This window comes from Spea bombifrons, chromosome 1 (genome assembly GCF_027358695.1).
Source record: "Spea bombifrons isolate aSpeBom1 chromosome 1, aSpeBom1.2.pri, whole genome shotgun sequence".
Lineage (NCBI taxonomy): Eukaryota > Metazoa > Chordata > Amphibia > Anura > Pelobatidae > Spea > Spea bombifrons.
The window spans coordinates 77,438,127-77,464,309 of NC_071087.1; the positions used below are offsets into that span (position 1 = coordinate 77,438,127).

At 44.1% G+C, this 26,183-nt stretch overlaps 1 protein-coding gene across 1 annotated transcript in view; it reads left to right on the forward strand.

Annotated features, from left to right (window-relative positions):
- The first annotated feature begins 242 nt into the window (after positions 1-242).
- JAK3 (Janus kinase 3) overlaps positions 243-26,183 on the forward strand; it is a 39,979-nt gene continuing 14,038 nt past the window's right edge. The window contains exons 1-11 of the mRNA XM_053456059.1: positions 243-435; positions 1,958-2,081; positions 9,435-9,552; positions 17,502-17,647; positions 17,868-18,153; positions 18,689-18,811; positions 19,023-19,180; positions 19,648-19,759; positions 23,701-23,884; positions 25,606-25,727; positions 25,836-25,967. Coding sequence (XP_053312034.1) covers positions 243-435; positions 1,958-2,081; positions 9,435-9,552; positions 17,502-17,647; positions 17,868-18,153; positions 18,689-18,811; positions 19,023-19,180; positions 19,648-19,759; positions 23,701-23,884; positions 25,606-25,727; positions 25,836-25,967 — 1,698 coding nt within the window. The remainder of the gene's footprint in view (positions 436-1,957; positions 2,082-9,434; positions 9,553-17,501; positions 17,648-17,867; positions 18,154-18,688; positions 18,812-19,022; positions 19,181-19,647; positions 19,760-23,700; positions 23,885-25,605; positions 25,728-25,835; positions 25,968-26,183) is intronic.

Consider the following 26,183-nt stretch of genomic DNA (forward strand, 5'->3'; position numbering starts at 1 on the left):
AGTTAGTGTGTGGAAACATCTCTCTTTAAAAAAAAATCAGCAAAATGAATGCTTATTAATTAATGCTTAAACTCATGTGAACAATGTTAATGTCCTTTTTCAAACATCTTCACAAAACTCAACAAAGGTCTGAAAGAGCTGTACTTGAAAATGATATTTCGAAAAAATAACATTTGCTTAGTTGTCTGAGGGCTTCTGAGATAAGCTACTGTTTTGATTGATGCCTTTCTTTCTTTCTGCAGATGTCTGGTGAGGATACACCACTCTTGTGGGGGTCCCGATCATGTAGCACTTCATCCACTAACACAGGCTCACTCCAGTTACTCTTACATCTTCCTTCCTTGTCCTCTGATCCCCACTCAGAGGCACAAATTACATTTCCTGGGGGACAATATTCTGCAGAGGAATTGTGCATCACTGCAGCCAAAAATTGTGGTAAGAGGACAACGCTTTATAATAGTATCTGAAAGCAAATCCTACATCAGCTCAGTTGTTTGTGAGAGTAGCACCTGTGAGGCTTACCATTTCCCCCCAAGCTCCTCATGCACACAGACACAATAACATACGTATACAATATAACACACAGTGACATACTTACACACTCTCGCATGCTTACACAAGCACTGACATACTTACAGAAACACCTCTACCATTGTTGGCTAAGAAGGAGTGGGGGGTCAAGTAAAAGTAACATACTTACACACAGATACTAACACACACATACACACAGTAACATACTTTCAAGCACACACAGTAACATATTTACAGACACATACCCACAATCATAGTAACCTATTTACACGCACACATGCATAGTAACATACTTACACAAATAGTCACACACACTGTAACATTCTTACACATACATACATGCATTAATATAGTTACACACATACTCACACACAGTAACATACTTACATACACACATATACTTACGCACAGTAACATATCTACATATACACTGACATACTTTCACAAACACTAGGATACCAACACACACAACCATAGGTAAAAACACCTCTACCTTGGCTGAGAAGAGGGAGTCCAGTAGCAGTGGCATGCTTACACACATACACATTACACAGTAACGTATACACATATACATACACGCAGTAACATAATTATATGCATTGTAACATACTTACACACGCACACACAATAACATACTTACAGACATATACATAGCAACATGCCTACACACATATACTCACACTCACAGTAGACTATTAACATATATTCACACACTAACATACACATAGTTAGATATTTAGCCACACACTCACATGCACTGTAACATACTTACAGATACACAGTAACATACTTAAACATGCACACACAGTAACATACCTACACACATACATACTCACACACAGTAAAATACTTACACACAAATACCCTCACAGAGTTACATACTTACACACACACACACACAGTAACACATGTGCACAGACCGTTAGATACTGAAACACACAGTAACATACTTGCTGGCTGTGGAGAGGGAAGACCAGCTGCCAGCAGATGTTGCAGTCCCTTGTGATCTTCACACTTTGTGCAATTATGCCATATATTGTCCCTCAGACTCAGTCAGTGTCCTGGAGTGAAGAAATGTGACCCACAGACCCAGCCATATAACAAGCTCAAGGGGGGGGGGTGGTTTTGGACAGGGCCCTCCCCACAATTCAGGGGCTGTATTGGCTTTAGTTGTCTATGTTTTTTTTACATATATGAATAGTCCTATGATATGTTCTGCATAGGTGATGATGGCAGAAAACAAGTTGTTCATTAAATGTAAGTAGTTTTATTAAATATAATGTTAGAAGCCCCTACTCTACATCAATATTACCAAAATCAGTAGGGGTAAATCTGTATTTACATCTTAATGATAATGTATGTTACCACAAAATTTAATTTAATGTAATTATTTGTAGACAAATGTCTCCTTTGTCTGTGTCATCAGGGATCCTGCCTGTCTACCATCCCTTATTTGCTCTGGCATCACCAGACCTCAAGACATGGTATAATCCAAACTACATCTTTAATGTGGACAACTGCTCCTCTTATGTTGTGCTTTATCGAATCAGGTATTTTGCTCTCATCTTACTGATGAACGTGTGATACAAAGCTACCTAAATATGTGATGTGGGATTTTCACAACCCAAGCAAATAGGGCATCTGTTATGTGCCACTCATTGGCCCTCACCGCACATTATCCTGGACTTTTCCAATGGGTTGGAGCCTAGTGACCTCTTTTTGAACATTTACAATTGAGTCCACAAGTCAAGTACAGTCGCCCATTAATAGTGTCTCAGACAAGGCAGACAACATGCAGTGCGCACCTAGCCCTGTACTGCACGCGTTGCATATAAATCCCATGAAAGAAGTGCAGAAGGGATCCATGTTGGCACAAATGCTTCTCATAGTCCTTCTAGCTCTAGAAGTCTTTGAATGCTTTGTGTAGAATAGCAATGAACACCTTAAGGCAGGGCTCGACAAATCCCAGGCGCCAGGTCGCCATGGCGACAGAGAATTTTGTCCTGGCGCCTAGGTTTTGTCAGCCTCTTACATCCAGAAAAAATTGTGGATGTAAGAGGCTGAGTAACCACGCGGGGGCGCTGCTGCTGCTGTCTGCCCAGGAGTCTGGGCAGACAGCACAGCCACTCCGAGCCCGCCCCCGAGCCTGAGATCACTCCCACGGAGTGATCCTGTAGGCTGAAAACGCGGTTGCTGGAAAACCAGCAATCGTGTTTTCAGCTGCCACAGGCAGCTTCAGGGAAGGGGGTTGTGTGTTGATTGGGTCCCCACACAAGTGTGGGGACCTGACCCAACACCCCCCAGCTGCCTGATCACTCCATGAGAGCGACAGTGCAGTGTTAACTCCTTCAATGCGGCATTTTAGGGGTTAATTCCCATTTTGTAAGGGGCTCTGCTGCTGGTGGTCTGCCTGGAAGCCCAGGCAGACCAGCAACAGCAAAAACGAGCCCCCACAAGCCCTTTGATGATTCCTGTAGGCATGGAAGCCTACAGCAGTCATCAGAGACTCCCCCTGCAATGGCTGGTATTTAGACCAGCAATTGTGTCCCAGCTGCCAGAGGCAGCTTCAGGGACAGGGGAGAGGGTTCTTTGGTCTCCCCATGAGTGTGGAGACCAGCCCCAACACCTCCCTGCTGCCTGATCGCTCCATGAGAGCGACAGTGCAGCGTTAACCCCTTCAGTGCCACAATTGTGTATGATACATTTGTGGCATTGCAGGGGTTAACATTTGGGGACTAAATATCAGTCAATGCTGTGCTCCAATGGAACGTCAGCATCGAAAGAGTTAAAAAAAATAATAATTAAAAAAAAAAAAACAGCACTGACCTGAAAGTCCAGGGTGCTTCCAGGTCAAATGCTGTGAGTTTAGTAAGCGGGCTGATGATGATCAGATCACTCTTGACCAACTGTTAGTTTAAAAAAATCCTGGCTCCTAACTTTTTTACCTGGCGCCTAGAGTCACAACAAATTTGTCAAGCCCTGCCTTAAGGGCATGATCCAGAGGACAATAATCCATCTTACTCTCTTGCCAGCCCTCCTGGGTACAGCATAACTAAAATGTTGTTGTAATGTATTAGTCATTATTAAAGCTTTAAGAGATATAGGCAGTAGTAATATTTAGTAAAGGCTCTGGAAGTTAATGTGGTGGGATCCAGACTACACTTTTACTGGTGGTAGTGATCCAGATTGGCTCACCAATCTGTTATTGCCAGTTAAAGCAGCACTGGATATGTACACATACATCACTGTTTAGACATCATACATACACCACTGTGCAGACTTCAGCTTACAGGCTACTTGTATATGTCATTTTCTGGCCACTCTACTGCTAGCTTTATGATGCCTTTTAAGTTCTTCAATCTTTCCATGTTGAAATGCTTGTTAACCCGTGACTGCTCACTGCTTCCTTGGGAGTAGGTAAGGTTCTGCTTAATGTCTCATTCAACATTCATCCATGATAATTGACTTTGCAGAGATTTCAGTCCCGGTAGTGTGGTGCTACAGGCTCCTTTGCAACTTGTAGAACACATGTATTTTTCCTCACTTGGTGCAAGACAAGTTCATGCGTGGGTTATGGTGCTCTGTGCAAAATGTCTGTTGTGCTCTTCCAGCTGACGAGGTTCTGCTTTTCTCTCGACATTGTTTGCAGCATTTTAGTTCTCTTTCTGGAATATAGCTGGGCTATCTTACTGTTGTGTTACAGCCACATTAACCCAGCTTCTGGACTCCTTCATTGACATCTCTGGGCAGCAGATTGTTCTTCTGCACCTCTCCCAAGGTCTGGTTTTTCAGGCAACATGCTAGTTCCACCCACCTTCTAATCAGTTTTAAACTCAGCAATCTCAATTACCTGCACCAGGGAAGGGCTAGACTACTTATCTGGCACAAAGAGAGCTTATGTCATGCCCCTCTCACCCTTAGCTGCGCTCCCTAGCTGTCCTCACTCACTGCAGGCCATCCAAAAGCTCCGCGATCGTGGAGTAAGCGAATCCGCAGTCTGTAGTAGCGGCATCTACCCACGATCACGGTAGCCCGGTAGGCCAAAACCGTGGCCTAAAGTTCCAGCAAACCCCAGACATCAGCATAATATTGCACACCTGTGGAGGGGAGGTGAAGCCTGCCTCCACCATCAACTATCCACCAATAATGTTTCCACACATAAACAGTGAACCAGGTGCTGTGGAATCACTCCTCTCTAGCAACCAATCCAGTGAGGGGCTTGCTCAACACAGGGGAGGAGTAGATACCTGCAGCACTATAAAAACCCCTCAGACTGTGACCACTTTACTCCAGTCTTTCAGAACGTTTGTTCCTGTTTGCCCTTGGACTCCAGATTCCTGTTCTTCCCTGCTCTCCTTGCTACAGACCCTTTTTTGGATTCTCCGTTATTTGACCTTTGGCTCTCCTATTGGACTACCCTGCTTGTCTGTTTTCTGACCCCAGCTGGAACTACCGTTTTCTCTGATTGCCGCCGGCCCGACTTGGACTTGGACTGTTCCTGACATGGTTTTGAACTATCCTCTGCTCTTACTCTCCAAACCCAATCCTGACAGATTTGATCTAGGCAGATATTAGCAACCAATTTAGGGACTGCCAGTTGGTATTGGATGACTGACAAGTAAGAAATATGCTTCTTTGAAGAATGACAAATTAAGCATGTATAGGGAAGATAAAGTAGAGTTGATGATGTTAAGATTATAACTGATATGATCATGAATTAAGGTTTTGGCAGCGCCTTTTGTAAAAAGGGGTGGATCTGAGAAATGTCATGACATAAAAAGGAGTGAGTAGGCTAAAAGAACACATATGGTACATGCGCAATTAAGTTTTTCAACTTGAAATTTTGACATTTTGACTTCTGTCCCATGTCCTATTTGGGACATCTTTGAATCCAGCCAATTCAAATTACCCCAGTCAACCATATATTTTTGTAAACTAGACATGCCAGTGTATTTCAAATGATGGTATTGTAACTCTTTCCAAGAAATAATTCTACTACCAGCCTTTGTCAAAGTTTGTTGTATTCATTTTTTGTATGTATTTTTTTTTGCCATACATTGTATTTCAAGTATGAATTGACAGTTCCTGGTATATGTCACTGCCTAACACCCCACTATGTCAGTAATATCTGAGTAAAGTGATACCACCCATGCATGGGTTTGTCAGGTTATTTGGGTGCTAAAATGGCACATTTGGGAGGTACACTTTTTTTTTTCATTTTGACATCTGGTCAGTCTGCGAACATGTCCTATTTGGGACATCTTTGAATCTGACCAATTCAATTTAACCCATCAAACTCTTTCCGTGCCACGATTTTGTACTTTTTAATTTTTATATATTCACATTTTGTTGGAACTGGATGGTTTTCCTGATGGTGACGTCTCTGGATATTTTTATTTACTTATTTTTAACTATTTTTATTTTTTCTATTTTATTAAATATTTTACTAATCACATTATGATTAGAAAGCTGGGCTCAGGATGGCCGCATCAGCTAACTACTCGCCGTCGCTTACACCTTAGACACAATAAAAATACTGTCAGAACCAGAGACGGAGCGTAGCGCAGGATCAGGTAACCAAAAGGCTTTAATGAATAAGGTAGTTTCAAACACACAGTTCAAAAGACATAAAGCACAGTACCGTAGTCTAGCAAACAATTCCAGGGTCAACAGGCAGGCAGCACAGTTCTCAAAAACGAAGGCACAGTTCCAATTAAAGGGGCAAAGGCAGGTAGAGGAATCCAAGAAAGGGTAGCCGAAGTTCAATCACCAGAAAGTCAAGCAGGGAACATCAAAATCTTCAAGCAGAAGGTCGTAGGGTATCCACAAGGAACACGGCTCAACTAGCAAGCAACTAGTGTAGGATTTGCAGGGTCTTTATAGTGTTTCTGATTGGAGATCCCTCCCTTGCGCACCTGATCCCCTTCAGAGTAAACCTGGTCTCCTCCCCTGCACACCTGATCCCCTTCAGAGTAGACCTGGTCTCCTCCCCTGCACACCTGATCCCCTTCAGAGGATACCTGGTCTCCTCCCCTGCACACCTGATCCCCTTCAGAGTATACCTGGTCTCCTCCCCTGCACACCTAATTCCCTTCTGAGCATACCTGGTCATCTCTCATGGGCATGGTAATTGGTATGGGAGCGGGAGGCAAGCTCCTCCCCATCCCTTCCTGATTAGCATCTTCCCTCTGTCCATCTCTTGCCTCCGGGGTGTAACCACGCCCCCCCGCCACGAGGAAAGCGCGCGCTTTTGCTAAGCGCGGTACGCGGCTGAATCGAGGCCGGGGATACGGCCTGCCCCGCGGACGGGCGATCGCGCCGCGAGGCATCTGATGCCCGGGATCCGCTCCCCGCGACGACGACTCCCGCCGCGAGGTAGGTAACGGACCCCGGTCCTGACAAATACCCACTACGGAACACCCTACACTGAGTGGTCGCCCATAGTCAACTTCGGCCTCCCTCCGGGAATCTTTTCGGACCTGGCCTCTCAAGCCTCTGACAACCACGAGGCTGCGTCTCCAGCTAGCTATTCCTCCACGGATGACAATACTCCGGTTACACACCCGCCACAACCACCTCATCCACCGGAGGTGCTCTAACTATTCTCTTTGGCACTGCGGATTTCTCCACGCTCATTACAGAGCTCAAGCAGGTTGTCAGAGATGAGGTCTCCGCGCTTTGCGCAGATTTGACCTCACTGGAACAGAAGGCACTGGCAGTGCAAGATACAGCGGCCCGACAACACCACACCAACTCACACATAAAGCAGACAGGTGAACGACACCTGTGCTACCTGGGAGACCACTGACGCCCTATCGAAAATCTGCACAACAGTGGTCGTCTGCTGAACATCTGCATGGTACCTGAATCGGACGCCCCTGAGGACCTCATGGCGCTCCTCACCATTCTGTTCAACAGCCTCCTGGATCGACCACCTGATGCTCCTGTGCTGGTCGATAGGGTACACCGAGCCCTTCGACCGAGAGGTGGCCTGGGGACTCCACCTAGGGACATTGTTTGCCCCCTACAGACTACTGTCTGAAAGAAACCATAATTGCTCGTGCCAGAGAGGTGGGCACCTGGCCACTGACCTAATATTGCATTGAAGGCGCACCCTGCGGCCATTAACATATGAGCTGCAGAGGCTGAGGATTCCCTATTGCTGGGGACACCCCTTTGCCTTGACAATTAGGCACGACAACAGGTCCATCACTCTCAAACACCACCATGAGCTTCAAGATATTCTGCACACTCTTGGAATACCTGACATGCAGATTGCAGATTGAGTCTCCATGGGCCTTGATCCTGGAAATACGGTTGCCAATCTGCCCCTTCCTCGACGCCAACTAAGGATTGCATCCATACGGCAAGTCCCTCTGCGCCATGACACTGCTCATACACCTGGCTTCTGGTTGCACAGGAGACATTGAGGAGTGATAGGTTGTGAGTACTCGGAGCTCACCACATTTTGACTGTTGCTCCATGTCCTATTTGGGACAACTTTGAATCCAGCCAATTCAATTTACCCCAGTCAACCCATATATTTTTGTAAACTAGACATGCCAGTGTATTTCAAATGATGGTATTGTAACTCTTTCCAAGAACTAATTCTGCTACCAGTCTTTGTCAAAGTTTGTTGTATTCATTTTTTGTATGTATTTTTTTGCCATACATTGTATTTCAAGTATGATACAGACTATTGTCTGAAAGCTCCTGAAAGCTCCTGAGCTCCGCAAGCATTGACTTTTGCGTGGACTCTTTTGTTCCCGATTTGTTACGAGTCTGGTATAGGGCTCCTGTTAGATTCTGTTTTTCACACGTCCTTAGCTTCCATGCATATGCACACATAATGTTTATTTTTTTTAAATACATATATACCCCCACTTCCTGAGAAGAGTTATAAGAAGTGGAAGGTAGGCTGTTTATAGGGACAGAGGTGGCAGAACCAGTCTGTTTTAGGAGCAGAGGTGGCAGAACCAGGCTGTTTTATGGGCAGAGGTGCAACAGCTGGGCAGCTGCTGCAGGGGGGACACTGATTTAGGGGCAGCTGTGGCACAGGGAGGCTGTTTTAGGGGCAGCGGTGGCACAAGCAGGACGTTTTAGGGGCAGCTGTAGCACAGGCAGGTTGTTTTAGGGGCAGTGCTGGCACAGACAGGCTGTTTTAGGTGCAGCGATGGCATGGGGAGGCTGTTTTAGGAGAAGAGGCCTACCACGACAAAGTCTGGCTTACCATATATAGTGATAGGAGTTATGCTGCACTGCCATCAATCTCTGGGTTAGTATATAGTAATGGGAGTTATGCTGTACCATATCTGTTCAGTACATTTTGTTTATTTAAACATTATTTATAAGTACATAAATATTATTTTTTTCACATTTCTTTGACTTTTCTTTGACTTTTGATATCTGCTTGTCATTATTATGGACTGTTATGTTCTTTTCAACAAAGGGGTTTGCTTTGGTCTCACAGGTGGTTTGCCTTGATTTGCCGTGAGGTTTCGGATGTTTGCCTACCGCTATTATTGTGTCCAAATAATCCTTTCCCTACTTTTTATTTGCTGTGATGGGTTGACTGCATAATCTTTGACATCCGTTTACCGATATTGCTCTCTATGAATATTTTAGACTATGTTGTGTTCCCTCCCCGCCCCCCTTTTTTTCTCCCTTTCCCTCCTTTTTATTTGCTGTGGTAGGTTGATTGCATGATCTGATATCATTTTTACATTATGTTGTGTTCCATAACCCCCCCTTTTTTTTCCCTCCCCTACCCCCCAGTGATTGTTCTTTATGTTCAATAAACTGTTGCGGGCGTCAGCACGCAATATGTTTTCTTCGTTTATTTGTTAATTTAGTTTCTATTTTCTAAACTACTATTCTCTACACTACTCTCTAAAATACTAAAGGTTCTTCTTCCCCCACTGGATTAAGTCAGATGGAAAGAAATCTCTACGCTGCAGCCTTTTTAATCTACACCCGGACCCCTTGCTTAGCTATGAGGTCATCAACTATCTTTTTGCCCAGGTGAGCATTCAGAATTTTATACTGTGTGGATATTGTTCAGAGTAATACAATACATCTGGGTGAGATATGCCAAAATGCACAAAAGCATCTTGTATAAAAATATTTAAACATCTGTCTTCGTACATCAGTCTTTCCAATCACTTAGAGTGGCACCACCTGTAAATATGTGTTGCTGTCATACAAAAAAAAATTAGTCCGACATAAAGAAAAACAAAAACAACAAAGGTAGAAATCAAGATGCCAAGCAACAATTTACAATAATTCATGTCAACAATTGTTTAAAAATTACTTTGTAAGGAATGGTGTCCTGTCTCATTTAATCATAGATAAATGTCAACAGTTCAAAAAACTTACCATAGAACTGTTGTATGGTCCTCATGTTGTGGTTAATCATGGAGCTCCACCTTATAGCATCCCAAATGCTTCATAGCAATAGACATCTTTCTGTGTACTGATCTCTGCTTCACTGCTCCAGAAGCCCTAGAAACAAATGGGAAGAAAAGAAATGGAAGAGCCATGCCCCAAAGTTACCAGAGTTTCCACATCTTCCAAAAGGTTTCCTGGGTATCCATCCCTTGCTAACTTCTCCATTTGAAAAAAAAATCCACTTTGGTGCAAACCTCTCCCACATTTGGTACTCTTCTAGCCCTTAGCAATGCATATTTTGGCAGCCAAACAGATCTGCTAAACAAACTTATTGGAGTATTTACAGAGACCTTGCATTGTTTTGTTGAAAGCCACCTAGGGATCCACAATCATATTTCGTTGCACGATCTGAAATATAATTTTGATGCAGATATTTAATGAAGGTGGAGTAATTTGCTTTGTATAAGCCTGAGTAGTATTTAGTAATATTAATTCTAGGGACCCTAAAAAGTCCAGTAGCCATTTAAATTTAATTGTAAAAGCTTTTTCAGTTGGTATGGGAGGGGGATGTTTATTACCTCACATTTTACATTATAATAAGTGAGTGGATGTGATAGGTTGAGGGTGACTTTGTGCACAAAAAATGGAAATGTTATATTGGCTTTCTCCCCACCACAATGTCCCTTATGTTGTCATGACATGCTTGAGGCTAATGGTTCGCAGTGCTTTATGAACCATTTAATATTATACAATTGATTTCTCTGTACGCCATGTATTATTACTCTTCTCTTTACATATTGATATTTAGAGCCTACAGTGAGACTCTTTATAAGGAGAGATGGCATTAAAGTGCATAGTGAATTCAAGGAGTTAAAATCCCTCTGCCAACTCCTGCTTTAGTAAATGCAAATCCCACTAAAATCTGTGTTTGTATCCTGTTAAGCTATGACAGGCGCATAGTTGAATTGTGCCCCCATACCCAATAAAGACGCACACACTTTATTAGGTGCAAATATAATTTCCACAGCTTTATTTACATTTACAATATTTAAGAGTCATTGTCAAAACAGACAAACACAGTTAAAACATAGATAACAGATTTCCCTTTTATTAACAATGAGCCCCCATAATAAACACATTAACCGTATAACAATGGCACCAACACATACCAGGTGCCTCCACATTAACACATTGACCACAGTAGGGGCATACCAAGACACCCCTACCAGACCGTTTAACCAAATAACAAACCATGTAGGGGCATACCGAGACACCCCTACGCCACCAACTTAACCAAATAACCAATGCAGGGGCATACCGAGACACCCCTACACCACCCCAGGTTCTGAGCCACAGGCCAGCTGGAAACCTACCAAACTAACTTGAACCAAGTGAAATTAGTAAAACCAAACCTGAAATCCACTGCACCAAACAATAATCCCAAACTATCCCCACCACAGGCCAGACCTTGACCCCCTCAAGCCGTCTGAGCTCCGCCACACCCAAAAGCAGAGCTTGGGTTAACGCGTCCTGAAAACCCAAATTCAAAAAATCCAGGCCCACATCCGTTAGGTGGACCCCATCTTCAAGAAAATAACCAGGCAACAATTACTCAAGCTCTCAATGCCTTATTAACAGGCCCCCGCATCGCCTAATAAAGCTCGCCATGAGCTTATTCACTTTACCTTTACAGCGAGCGAGGGCAACCGCATCCCGAGCATGCTGCCAGTTCAACCTCGGAACAATCTCAGACCACAACACTAAAACTCCCAGAACCAACTCCCGCAACCTCTCCACAACCCTCTTCATTCCCCAAACCAAATCACGCTGGGGAACCACTCCTAAATCATTGGACCCCGCATGAAACAAAACAATGTCCGGAACCCGCTCCACCTGTAAGAGCTGCCACAGTTCCGCACACACTTCATTCCATCCTGCACCCCGAAGACCAAACCACCGCAGTAACAGACGATCCTCCAGAATGCCCAGATGTTGTTCCATCGTACGAACTGCGGCTCTCCGACCAGCCCAGAAGATGTAAGAATGCCCCAGGATCCATGCCGCCAAACCCGAAAAACAAAACCAATAAATGACCCAAACCAGTAAACCACCTGTCATAACAAGCTTTCCGGGCAAATATACGACCGGAACCTCACCGACTCCCAACAACTAAATTTTTTAACCAGATCATCACTGAAACCCAACCGGGCTGCTTCCGTAGCAGCCCCAATCCTAAAAGAATGAGTCCCAAATTGCTTTGGATCCAGCCCCAAAGACTCCAAACTGATATGAAAAATCCGTATAAACTGAAACCGAGACAACGCTGACCTGTCCTCATGCAGCAACCACATCCACATCAGGCCCAACCACATCAGGCCGCCATCTCAAAAATTCTCAAGAACCCCCTTGGGCAACCAAGACCAGAGTCCCGAGCCCCCGGCGTCACCTCGCAGAACCGATCCCACTGAAAACGAGATAAGGAGTCCACTATAACGTTCAAGAAACCAGGAACATGCTCAGCTCAAAACACCACGTTAACAGACATACAGAGCAGCACAAATTTTCGTAACAACCGAACCACCGCCATTGACGAGGCCAACAGCAGATTCACTGCGTGAACCACCACCATGTTATCCGAGAAAAAGACCACTTTTTATCCCAGAAGAAATCCCCCCATAGGGACAAAGCTCCCACCAAAGGAAAGAATTCCAAAAATGCTAAGTTACGCATGAGCGAACTGCCCTTCCAATAATCAGGCCAACGTTTCAGGCACCACTGTCCCTGAAAATACGCCCCAAAGCCTATGCTCCCAGAAGCATCTGTATAAAGTCCCAGGTCCTCTGCGGAAATTGAATCCCTACAAAAAACCACTTTCCCGTTACAATGCTCCAAAAATACATCGCAAACCTCCAGATCAGCTTTCATAGCTGACGAAATCCGTATAAAATGATGCGCATCCTTCACGCCTTGTCAGGGTCCTACCTCACTCCCCCGTCGACGGCACAGGTCTCCACCCGATGGTGGAGTCGCGGGACGCCCGGGACTTCGTCCGCGTACCACGCGGCTCCGTTGTGAGCCACGCGGTCGCGGCCTGCTGCGGCCTACGATGGGCCGCATCCCCGAACTCCAGTGCGGCGAATGCCGCACGGGAGAAACGCCACACGTGGAGGGATGGCGGGGAGGCGTGGTCAGCGTCTCCAATAATGATTAACTCCTGGTCAGGGGCGGGAGGAGTAGTGATTGACAGTCACTACTCCATTGTACATACGGAGGAGGGGAGGGGTCTCTGTTATTGGTGGGGAGGAGCTGATTTCTAGAGGGCTATTTAAACCCACGACTTCTAGGCCTCATTACTTGATTGTTCAAGTCTCTACCTACCTGTTTGCTGATACCCGTGCTGAACCTGTATGCTGATACCTCTTTATTGGATTTACTGGACTTTTGATCTCGGCTTGTTTATGGACTTTGATATACCTCTCCTACCCTTGACCTCGGCTTGTTTATGAACTTTGATATACCTCTCCTACCCTTGACCTCGGCTTGTTTAATGGACTTTGCTATACTTCACCTACCCTTGACCTCAGGATTGCTACACGGTACAGTTTATGCCTTTTTCTATTCTGTGGAATAAACTTGCTGATATTCCTGACATTGCCTGTTTGCCTCTATTGCACATCTGGTGTCTCACTGCGCTACGCTCCAAACCCCGCATACCCTACATGCCTGAAGTTGCCCTAGACAAACTCCTGATGAAAATCCTGCCCATATGTATTGCCCGATACACGAAATGTAAACAACCAATCAAAAATTGCAACCGCTGCAGAGTCACTTTACGGGCACCTCGAAATTCACAAACCACATCCCACAGCGCCACCAACTTCCTGCGGAAGCCTGCACTCACCCACAACTGAATCGATCTCCAAACCCAAGAAACTCAAACAGGTAGTGGGACCTTCGGTCTTATCTGTGGCCAGCAGTACACCAAACAACCCGGTTGCCCATTCCAGCATCCACAGCAAATAACCACATTCTCCAGAGCCTTCAGGACCTACACAAAGAAAGTCATCCAGTGCACCAAAAACCGACTCCCTGTCTCTACCTTGACGAACTAAACATCTCAGAATAAGAACAAGAAATGGAGCAACCCATAGTGAGACACAGGTCAACAAAATATTGGTCCTCAAAAGAACAACCTAGTAAATGATGACAATCAGGGTGAATTGGTAACAAATGAAAAGCAGATTCGAAATCCGCTTTAGCCATAAGAGCATTTGGACCCCTTCTCCTAAACAACTCGACAGCCTGGTCAAATGATGCATAGGAGACAGAACACAACACCCCATCAATATCGTAATTTACCGATAAGCCCCTCGGGTACGATAGGTGATGAATCAACCAATACTTCCCAATGGTGACAACTGTAAATTGGGAAGGACAAAAGGTCCTGCCATCCTACCCAAAGAGACCTCTTTAGCTAACTTTTCCCTCACCACCTCTGGAAACGCTGAAACTGATTTTAAATTACGACTACAACTTGGAAACTGTCGAACACAAAACGGAATATAAAAACCCCAATGAAAACCCTCAATCAACAACCTAGCCGCCTCGCAATCACAGTAGCGGGTTAGCCAGGGGAGCATCACATTTAACCTCACTGGGGTTATCCCCAGAGGAAGCGGCCCCTGACCCAGACACAGCAGATACTGCTATTCCAACTGATTTACCCTTCTTAAAACATCTGGCGAGACTATGGGAACCCCACAACTGGCGCATTCATGCATGAATTTACAAGCTGACCCCCATTTGCATTGGCTGTCATTAACCAGCCAGCAGAAACCTTTCTTGTTACTAGCCGCCGTGGAAACCTGTCCTCCCACGCCGGCCCCTGGCTGAAAGGGCTGCGCTTTCTGCATCATCATAAGCTTCATCCATAATGGTAGGTCCATTTGGTCCTACCGCATACCTGGATTAGCTGACAACCGCTGCCTAAACTGCTCGTCATATTTCCACCATGCTAAACCCCCATAAGTTCTATAGGCTTCCCAAATACCATCCAAGTAAAAGAAAAGAGGAGAGCATAAGTTAGGCGGCTTCTCCCCAAGAACACTAGCCAAAATATAGAACCCCCTCAACCAATTTCCAAACGACTTGGGAATCTTCTTATACCGTTTCTTTTCTTCCTTCTCTTTTTTAGCATCTTTCTTATCCTCCTCCTTCAAATCAAGAAACTCATCTAACTGCAACAGAGAGAAAATTTCTACAAACTCACCCTTCCAAATCTTATCTTTAACTTCCTGCTTAAGATGGACCCCCAGCAAAGGAAACATAGGCATTTTGCCTAGCCAAATTAGGAATTCCACCTACTAACTGCCCTCTCGACACTAACCTTTGAAGAGCTGACACCAACTGCTGACACCTTTCCACCCTCAGCTTCTGGAACCACCACAGAACTAACTGCTCCCTGCCCGGAGCCCACCGAAGACCAAACCTGACCATAACCTGACTCACTATGGGACCCCTTCTGCAACAAATTCTTCAAACCATCTATCAAAATTTGAGTATTAACCTGTTTGTAACTCACCACCAGAACCTCCGGCTGTAGCTCGAGTGGCTCTTCTCAGACTACTGGACCTTGAAGGAGAGGAAAGCCGAGACACAACAAGAGAATCCCCACAAGATAAAAAACTCTGCCTGACAGGAATCCGCGATCTAAAATGACTATTACCCCCCACCCTACCCCACAGGGCTCCTGCTAGGAGATCTGGACCTAATAAAAGCCCGACCTAAAACCTTACGTAACCCCACCGACCAGTCGAGAACCCCTTCATCCTCCCTGAAAAAAACAACATCCTGAGTCTGGCCTCCAAAATCCGGAGTGCGGCCCACCTGCCTCCCGCTAGTTGCCTCAAATGTCCCGGCATCCTGTTCGCGACGCTGCCCGACCCAATGATACGGCCGCCAACGCGGTGACAGCACCACAAGGTCGCCAGTGGCCCATCGTGTAACTCCCATCTTCTTCAGTCAGCCGTGCCGTTGCAGAAAAAGTGCCCTCCCCGGTCTGAAGGCCTGTTGACAACGCCCTGGGGTTGCAAATAACCCTCTCCACTGCATCGGCCACTCCTACCTTCCTTGAGGGACACACTGGTGGAGTCTCGCCACTCTGGTCGTCGGGCCCGATGTACCGTCAACCATGCTACCCTCTGTCTCGCCCCCCGCAGACCTGACAGCAGCCCTAGACCTCAAGGGGCCCCCCGCGCACATTCCGCCATACCTGCTGTCATCATCCACACTGCTCCATTCAACCAACACTCGCTGCGGACTACGCGGAGCCCTCGCTGCACCTTGAACACCAGCTCCGCTGCAGCCTCCTCCACTCTCGTTGCGTTGTTCCCCAGAGCGACTCCGCACACGCCGTCCTCCCATCGACACTGCTGGGCTCAATCGTTCCGGAGGTCTCTTGAGTCGTACAGGCCGACCCGCAGAAGGGATCACCCCGACATCCAGCACGAGCGCCAGCTGCTCCCTGTATGGACTTACCTGCCTCTCCGGTCCTGCTCCGTGGCTGGTCCCACGACGCTTCCTCTTCAGGTGGCTTCCCGGGCAGCGAGTACCACCGCTACCCGGTCGGCATCTTCACGGCGCCACTGTGTGGTCAAAACATAATATTACATTTTACATCTGTAATGTGTTCTTATAACCTCGGGTGACCTCTTAATGCAGGACACACCTCCACCTTTCCCTATTTAAACCTGGACTTCCTCTTGTGGGTCACCCTTGGTTGGTGTATTCTGCTGTTTTCCTGTACGAGTTACTGTGACTATTTATTCGTTTGACCCGGCTTGCTGACTTCGCTCCTGTTTTCCGATTTGGCTCCTGTTCTCTGATCGTTGTGATTGACTCGGCTTGTTTGACTACTCTTCTGGATTTGATTCAGCTTCCTGCTTTACTGGTTACCGGACCTGATTCTCGGTTCCAGCTCTCCTGGCTACTCCTGGTTCCTGTTTGCCTGGCTCACTCCGCAATCCGGGGTCCTTCTCATCCAATCGTTACACTCCCTCAGCCATCTGGTACCGCATTCCCGCATAGCCATCCGAATTCCTTCTAGAAGCTCCTCAATTTCCTGCTCCATACCTGCAAAATAAAGCAAATGCTTCTCCAAACCAGAATCGCCCCAAATAAATGAACAACCAAGATTTGGAAAAGCAGTTAAGTGACCATTTACAAAATGGTTCCCACTTATATACCCTTGATATCAACCCCACCCATAACAAACTTTAACCAATTAAATTAAATCACTCCTTATGCACACCACCTAGCTCTGTCAAGGCCCACTCCACCTAAGCTACACTGCTCTATGGGCTTCATTCATATTAACTAAAGATACTATTAGAACAAACTGGCAACAACTGGGGGGGAATTGTTAGAAGTTGCTATAAATCCACAATAATCTTGCATACTTCCTCTATAGATGGATTACAAAACAGACATGAATGGTATATATGTTAGTTTCTTCTATGACCATATTCAGTGTTTCAGTGACAACTTAAGTTAGCGGTACTCTGTCTCCCTCCTCGTCCTTATAGTGTCGCAGTGATTTTCTAAATGGACAAATTAACCTGCCCTCCAGCCTTGATGTACAGGAGCAGTGCCTTGGTTTAGCAGTTCTTGATATGATAAGACTTGCACAGGAAAGTAACAGGACTCCAAAGCAGATCCTAAGCAGCATGAGGTGAGTGTTCATAATGATGAGGCAGGATCGACACTAGTGGGACACATAATAAACAAGAGTAGTACCTCAGACAAGTACAATATGCTTATAAACAATATTGGAAGCAATCCTGATTTTTTTTTTAAAGCATGGTTACATTTATAAATATTTTTATTTTTGTACAAAGAGGTATGCATTTCAAATCTGAGTATCCCATCACTACTATATCTCTCTAAACCAGCTACAAGCACTGCATCCCACAGAAACTGCGTCAGAGCATTTTGAAGCTAAGGTTCTTGTCACGCAAAAGGCTTCGCAGAAGAGTGACAGTGTCCCTGAGGAAGATCTGGGCCTGCACCCTTAGCCTTCCTCTCATCAAACTCAAATATCTGGTGGATCTGGAGAAAATGAACAAAGACTTTGGTGTGGAGACTTTCTCTGTCTGGAGTCCGCAAGATGGAGGAAACCACCTGTTCCTTAGGGTGTCTGGAGGCGGAGGCATCTCATGGAGGAATATAGAGACTGAGGTAAGAAGATTGTGAGATCAACAAGCAGAGGAAAGAACATGCTGAAGGAAGAGACACACTAAGCCGTTTTTCCAGCGCAAGAAATCTCTACAGTTAATCGCTTATCTCCTTTTTTACAATGAAATTTTTTTTTTACATGTTTTGACCCATGAGCTTTTAGCTTTCTATGTCTTTTGTGGTTTTACCAAGCCATTAGCTGAGGGAGAGGTAAAGTTGTTAAATGCACTTTTTTGATAAACATTTGCTAGATAGCAGTAAGATACATGTATAACATAATATAAAGCAACATAATTAATTCTACATTCATTTTTGTTATACTCTGACTTTGTATTTCACACCGTTATGCCACAAAATTCAGTTTAAAACTTGTAAAAGGCCTCCTGTCATTTAATCCACCAGCAAAATAGGAAACAACACCACCACCCACAGATCTTCACCGCCCCTTAAAAATTCTCGATACACAAATTACTCATTGTATTATGTTTGCTCTATTATGTGGAATGACAATACCGTTTTTACATTACTTCTTTCACAGTTGTGGCAGACATTTTGTGACTTTCCAGACATAGTAGATATACGCATAACACAGGCCCGCTTTGACTCAGCAGTGGCAGAAGGACGTGTAGTGACGATCTCCAAACATGATAACAATGTCTTGGTGAGTTTGGGTATATGAACAGGAATTTAGATATGTAAACAGGTATGGAGATAAACAGAAAAAAACATGACTGATCAAATGATACCCAGAGCTACAATTTATGCTGCTTCAGAATAGTGGATGTTTTGCCAGCCCTTCTTCTGCCACTTTTTCTGACTAGCACCTACCCTAAATCTTTCACAGCTTATGACTCTAATCCCTGTTCCTTAAGGAGTTCCAGTTCCCAGTCCTGCAGGAAGCACTGTCATTTGTGTCTCTGGTTGATGGCTATTACCGCTTAACCACAGACACCCAGCACTACTTCTGTGAAGAGGTGGCACCTCCTAGCCTGAAGTGGAACTTGGAGAACCATTGCCATGGACCTATCACGTGAGTCACAAGTGCTACCCTTTTAAACCTCTTATTGAGGTTTTGTCAGTTAGACACAACATATCCTTACACTTAAAACATTTTTACATTCAATGTGACACTAGAAAGGTCATCCCTATTACTGTTTCACCTATTTTAGTAATATGTCTAAAACAAATGGTGCCCATAGGTTGAAAAGCTTTGTTGTTCTAGCAGTAGAAAAAAATGTTTTTTGTCATTTTGCCATGTTTAAAATACTAGGAAAATAATAAAATGAAAACCCTGCTTACGTTTCTTATGTAAACATGGTAGAGCTCACAGTGACCTGACAAGTTAAAACAGCACCTTTAGCTGTTTTCCTCTTTATCACCTCCCTATGTGCTCACCCATGCTCTCTCTTGCTTAAACCTATTTTTATTTCCTGATGACATTACCTGAAGCCCTTATATTCCTGACTTTCTCCCTTTTACTCCAAATTTCTCCCATAGCTCAGAATTTGCAGTGGATAAACTGAAGAGAAATGGTAGTGTGGCTGGCAGTTTTGTCCTACGCCGCTCACCTCAAGAGTTTGACAAGTTTTTGCTGACAGTGTGTGTGGAGGTAGGGTATCCGGGCATTTTTTAATGTAGTAGGCTACAATGTGCATTTTTACTAGCTTGTTTTAATTTTATTCATTAACTGCTGTATTTGTCTTATTGAACTCATGTCCTACCTCCCTACTCTTCCGGCCACAGATTCTGCTTCTTTTAGGAATCCCATGGACAAGCATATTGAGTTTGTTCTGCGTTGTGGCTCTGTTCAGTTTACATTGTCTTTGCATCCTGCTTTTGCTTTGGCTGATCTTACCAGAATGTCATTTTTCTGTTGCAAGGGCTTCATAATTTATTGTGACCTGGACTTTTTCCTGTTCAATAAACAACTAAATAAGGATCCACTAGGCACTTCTATTTATAGGACATTTCCTCATTCAACGGCACATGAGATTAAAATGCTTTATACTGAGTTTTTTCTATTCTGACTCAGGAGTGAGGTGTACAAGTGATTGATTTCATGGCAAACCAAAAGCTCTCCACTTTTATTTCCCCTGTTGCAAGAAGGCGATTTACAAGAATTTGTTTTCGGGGTAGCATCTACTCAAGAAATATTCAACAATAAAATCATATGAGCTCATTTCAGATCGGTGGGATGTGAAATTTATAATTGATGATTTGTTGGTCGTTGGCAAACACCGTGTTGAACATGACAAAAACCTAATTGCATCATTTGAGAGATGTCATGAGAAAAATCTGAGACTAAACCCAAGCAAACTTCAGACTGGTGTTGAGGAGGTAAGCTACGTTGGTCACATCATCAGTAAAGAAGGTTTGAAACCTCATCCCAACAAAATACAAGCAATTATTAAAATGCAAGCACCACCACTGAGGAAAGATCAAGGTTGAGTGCAGTGCTGATACAAAGAGGCCAGCCAGTGGCCTATGCCTCATGGGCACTCACAACAGCTCAAGCCAACTATGCCCAAATTGAAAAGAAAATGCTTGCCATTGTAAACAGGTGTGAAAATGTCATCAATATATCTATGGGCGTCCACTATTGGTGGAAACTGACCGCAAGCCTTAAGAACAAATAATTATGAAACCACTAAACTCAGTCCCTCCATGCTTATAAAGAATGATAATGAAACTGCAACCGTATGATCTTACTGTAAAGTACAAACCAGGGAAGGAAATGCTAATGAAAGACACACTATCCAGAGTGTTTCCATCAGGACATGAAGCAAAGAAATAAACTGATCTGGAGGAAGAAGTGCACACAGTTTCAGTCCATGCACACAGTTTTAGTCCATCAGATGTCAGACTGGAAAAAAATAAGACAAGAGACAGTACAAGACAAACAACTAGAAAAACTGTGTCCGTTCATGTGCAATGGCTGGCAAGAGAAACTTAGGCATTGCTCTGTACAATTGAGACTCTGACATTGAGAGGTTTGTGAAAGTTTGTGATACCTGCAGTGAATTTCAAAGACAGAACACAAAAGAACCACTCATCCCTTGAACTATCTCTTCTTGTGCGTAGCAAAGACTAGCCACAGATATTTTCCATAATGAAGAGAACAATTACCCAATCATTGACTGTTATAGCAAATACTTTGAAATAGTACAACTGAAATCATCCACTATCATACTGGCCTTCAAATCAATATCCAAGTGCTGAGTTTCAATCCGTTCCATGCGGGAATAGGGCATAAACCCTTTAGTCCATATCTCCCACAGGCTAACAGTCTGGCTGAAAAATATGTAGGCATAGCCAAATCCATTCTATTGAAAGCATAATCATCTAGGCACAGCTACTTATGGGCAGAGCACTGAGAACCACAGTGCCCAATTCTACAAAGAGACTTCTGCCATAGTGTTTTGCACATGAGCACACAGCAGCTCAACGAGACAAAAACATTACTATACAAAAGCAATATTCCGACAAAATTTCTGACAACTCTTATCTTAGAACGGGGGTGTCCAAGTTTTTTCTGCAATCAGCCCCTTCATCAGAAATGTACCCCATCAAATCAGCCAATTCAATTTACCCCATCAAATCAACATTTTTTAAAACTAGGCACCTTATGGGCATTTATAATGCCAATATTTTAACTCTTTCCATGTGGGAATTTTTGTTAAGATATAGCGTGAATTGTAGGACTTGCTCATAAAAAACACACACACACATATTGGGGTGTTGTGTGACAGGGACATACACCAGGAGTGGTACATTTTTACCTGAAGTACAACGTGTGTGTGTGTGGGGGGGGGGAATGTACTACCATAAATTTTGACAAAGGCTGGTGGTACAATTAGTGCATGGAAAGTGTTAAAATACCAGCATTTCAAATAACATGGGGTGTCTAGTTTTCAAAAATATTTGGTTTGATGGGGTAAATTGTATTGGCCGGCTTTAAAGATACCCGAAATAGGATATGTGGGCAGACTTTTTGACATTTCAAAATTCCAATTTGAAAAATACACACCTCTCAAAAAGTCCCCGAACAACCTAACAAACCCATGCATGTGGGGTATCACTGCGCTCAGGAGATGTTGCTGAATACTTATCGGGGTGTTGTTTGGCAGTGATATATACCAGGAGCGGTGATTTTATACCTGCAAAATATTTTTACTACCATAATGTTTGACAAAAGCTGATGGTAGAACTAGTGCATGGAAATGGTTAAAATACCTGCATTATTGGGGTGTCGGTGTGACGGATCGACCTGTGCCCCAAACTGGACACATCCACCCGTCAGCTCCTTCCCTCTTCCAGTAAGCGGACACGCTGTGGCTGTCCGAAGAAAGCAGTCACAGACCAGCACTTCCCTCAATCATGAGACAGGACTTCATGCTTTGAGGTTAAAACAGAACTCTCTTTATTACAAACACACAGAATTTATATACAATCTCAATTCAATGTGCACCGAACCCAACCCCCAATCCCATCAGCCACATCCCATCACAAATCCCATCAGTATACAGGGGATGTATCAGGTGAGGAGATTAAGGGATACAATGGGTTTCCCCCACCTGTGTTATCCCCCCCTGTAGTGCAGGTGCCGTCTGGGCAGACAGGGCTGTGCTGGCTGATTAAGAGCCCCAGCCAAGTTACAGGATTGTCTCTTTGAAGGCCGGAGCTGCAGCCACATTCAAACAGGTTGCAAATAAATATAATAATAATAACAGTAAGGATCAGACATGGTTCTTCACAGTCGGTGCGGCAGAGCCTGCCCTGGTGTGTGTGTTGGGGTGTCGATGTGGCGGAGCCCGTCCTGATGTGTGTGTTTGGGTGTCGGTGTGGCAGAGCCTGTCCTGGTGTGAGTGGGTGCCAGTGTGGCAGAGCCTGTCCTGGTGTATGCGTTTGGGTATTTGTGTGGCACAGACGGTGCTGGTGTGTGTGTCTGGGTGTCGATGTGGCAGAGTTGGTCCTGGTGTGTGTGTTTGGGTGTCGGTGTGGCAGAGCCTGTCCTGGTGTGTGTGTTTGGGTGTCAGTGTGGCAGAGCCTGTCCTGGTGCATGTGTTTGGGTATCAGTGTGGCAGAGGCAGTCCTGGTGTGTGTGTGTTTGGGTATCAGTGTGGCAGAGCCTGTCCTGGTTTGTATTTGGTTGTCTGTTTCCAGTTTTACTTACTGCTTATAGGCAGCAGAACTGGTGTGTGTGTGTGTGCTGAACACTTATCGGGGTGTTGTTTGGCAGTGACATATACCAGGAGCGGTGAATTTATACCTGGAGTACAACGTGTGTGAAAAAAATAAAAAAATTTTTTACTACCATAAAGTTTTACAAAGGCTAATGGTAGAATTAAAATGCATGGAAGTGATTAAAATACCAGCATTTTTGAAGTGTCGGTGTGCAGAGCCTGTCCTGGTGTGTGTGTATGTTTGGGTGTCAGTGTGGCAGAGCCTGTCCTGGTGTGTATTTGGTTGTCTGTTTCCAGTTTTACTTACTGCTTATAGGCAGCAGAACTTAGTTTGAACACGTTTTTTTTTCTTTCAAACACTCTTCAGAATCCTCTGGGAAAAGATTACAAGGGTTGTCTCATCCTGTGTGTCAATGATACATTTTCCCTGGCTGCAGTTTCCCGTTACTTCTCCAGCGTGAGGGGTCTTCTGGAACATTACCAGCAATGCAGCCTACGCCTTGGTGGGATTTGTACTCAGTTCACCTCCTGCTGTGTTCCAAGACCCAAAGGTAATTATAATATGTTATATCACTATATATATATATATATATATATATATATATATATATATATATATATATATATATATAATCTCTTGTCAGTTTTTGTCTTGATGTACACATTTACATGGCTGCTTAGGCCAATATCTCATACCCTAATGCCCACCTTTTCCTATTATGACACCAGGCACCAATTGTTGTAGGTAGAGGTTAGGCCACAGCTTTATTACTATTTATTACTTCACTCCCAACCCAGCAACAACACTTAACAAACAACTGTAAACATTCTTCCAGCTGCTAAACCGTAGGACCGGACAGGCCGTTCTTTCCACACTTTGAACAAGAGTTCTAGTACCTGCTGGGCACGTCTCATCAAGCCCAATGCTTTTGTCCAAATAGTGTATCTCAGTTGGTTATTTAAACAATTTTATTATTAAAGAATTCATGTAGTCCTGCAGCAGCTGGAGGTCCACAGGTTGGATGCCCCTGATCTAGGCAATATAATGAAAAGGGTTCAAAAATTTATTTAAAGGCATAAGCAGGAAAACTGCTACTTAAAACATGAACCCAATACGTATACAACAGACTTTAAACAAAACATAATCTCAATCCAGGGGCGTTACTAGAAACCACCGGACCCTGGTGCAAAAAAATTGCTCCGGGCACCCCAACTTCAACAGCTAGTCTGTGCCATCTTTGCCCCACACACAAATGGTCTGTGCCTTCTTTGCCCCCCCTTCCAACATACAACATATTTACACACTCCATCTCACCTCACTTACACAATTACACACCCATGCTCACACACACAAGTAAACATGCATACTCAAACACACACACAAGTACACATGCATGCTCACACACACACAAGTACACATGCATGCTTACACACACACAAAAGTACTCTGTGAGCAGCCTCAGTTCACGTGACCCTGATACGTTTCTATCTCCCCGTGCCGGTTCATAATTGTTTAGAAAGTACTCTTCCCACCTGAATCGTTGCGACCCATGTCAAAATGGCCCTTTCAATTTTATACCAGTACAAGGAAACAGGAAGAAGGAGTCACAGGGGTTGCACCAGTGACCCCTGTGGTTGCGCCAGTGTCTTAATCAAAGGCACACTGAGGAACTTAGCTCTGGATGTTGATATCAGCAGCTTACTCTTAAGGTCAGGATACAAATGAACATGCACTCAAGTGGAACTCCAACAGGCATCATGACATCATCATTAACTCCTTAAGGCCCTCTTGTGGTGACCTGCATCTGGTGCATTCAACTTTATAGTGTGTGTGATATGGAACACAATATAAATTAGAATTAATCAATACAGTTGGGTAACGGTTTATTCACAAAACTATGAGCTACAGGCCAGATAAAAAAAAAACATACCTATATGTTGTGAAGGACTAAGCATGACAAATATCTCCCACAAGAAGTGGCAAGTTGGTAGTGTATGATGCATAGTTAAGGAAGTAAGATTAAATGACTCATTTTGTCATGTAAATTAAACCCTATTTAAGAGTAAGGGTATTGTTGCCAGGCTTCATTCCTCTGAGCTTATTTTTAGTCATTCATTATAAAGAAAACAGAATTTGTACAGAAAGCGAGATGACGAAATACATTAAGGAGAATGCAGATAAAAAAGCTAATCAAAGTTCTGTAACTTAATATTTATTTAGTTTCAATCCTCTAAAGGAAGTCTAATCAAACGACACAATTTTCTCCATCAGAAAAATCCAACCTCATAATACTGCGTGAGAGCTGTCCTCAAAAGGTTCTGTCACCAGGAAGACAGAGGAGGAACATTCAACCTCTGACATTTCAAAAGATTCACTTTAAAGACATCAGTTTTGTAAGTTTCAGCAGTAGTTAAAAGTGGTAGTATGATGTAATTAGAATAATGGGTGGATAAAGGCATGCCTGAAGTGAGCTATAAAGATTGATTTCCAATTTTCCTCAGGGGATGACCAAGGCAAAAGGTTCCTTCACCAAAATTATCCAAGGTGTACTTAGATGTGCAGATGATGAAGTAGAGCGAGAAGTTAAAGTCATGCTTAAGATCCTGGATCCTTCTTACCAGCATTACCAAGAGGTATAAGAAGTCCCTTGCACCTGCAACTTAAATCAGTTATTTTGCCCAACCACTGCATTACTGTCAAATATGCCAACCACACAATCTTTCAATAGTAGATTATGGTGTAACATACATCCCCCTACTTTCTTGGGAGACATTTTGCATTTAAAATCCAACAATATCTTATGTTTCTCTCTTCAGTTTTTTGTCTTATTGCTCCTGACCAATAAACAT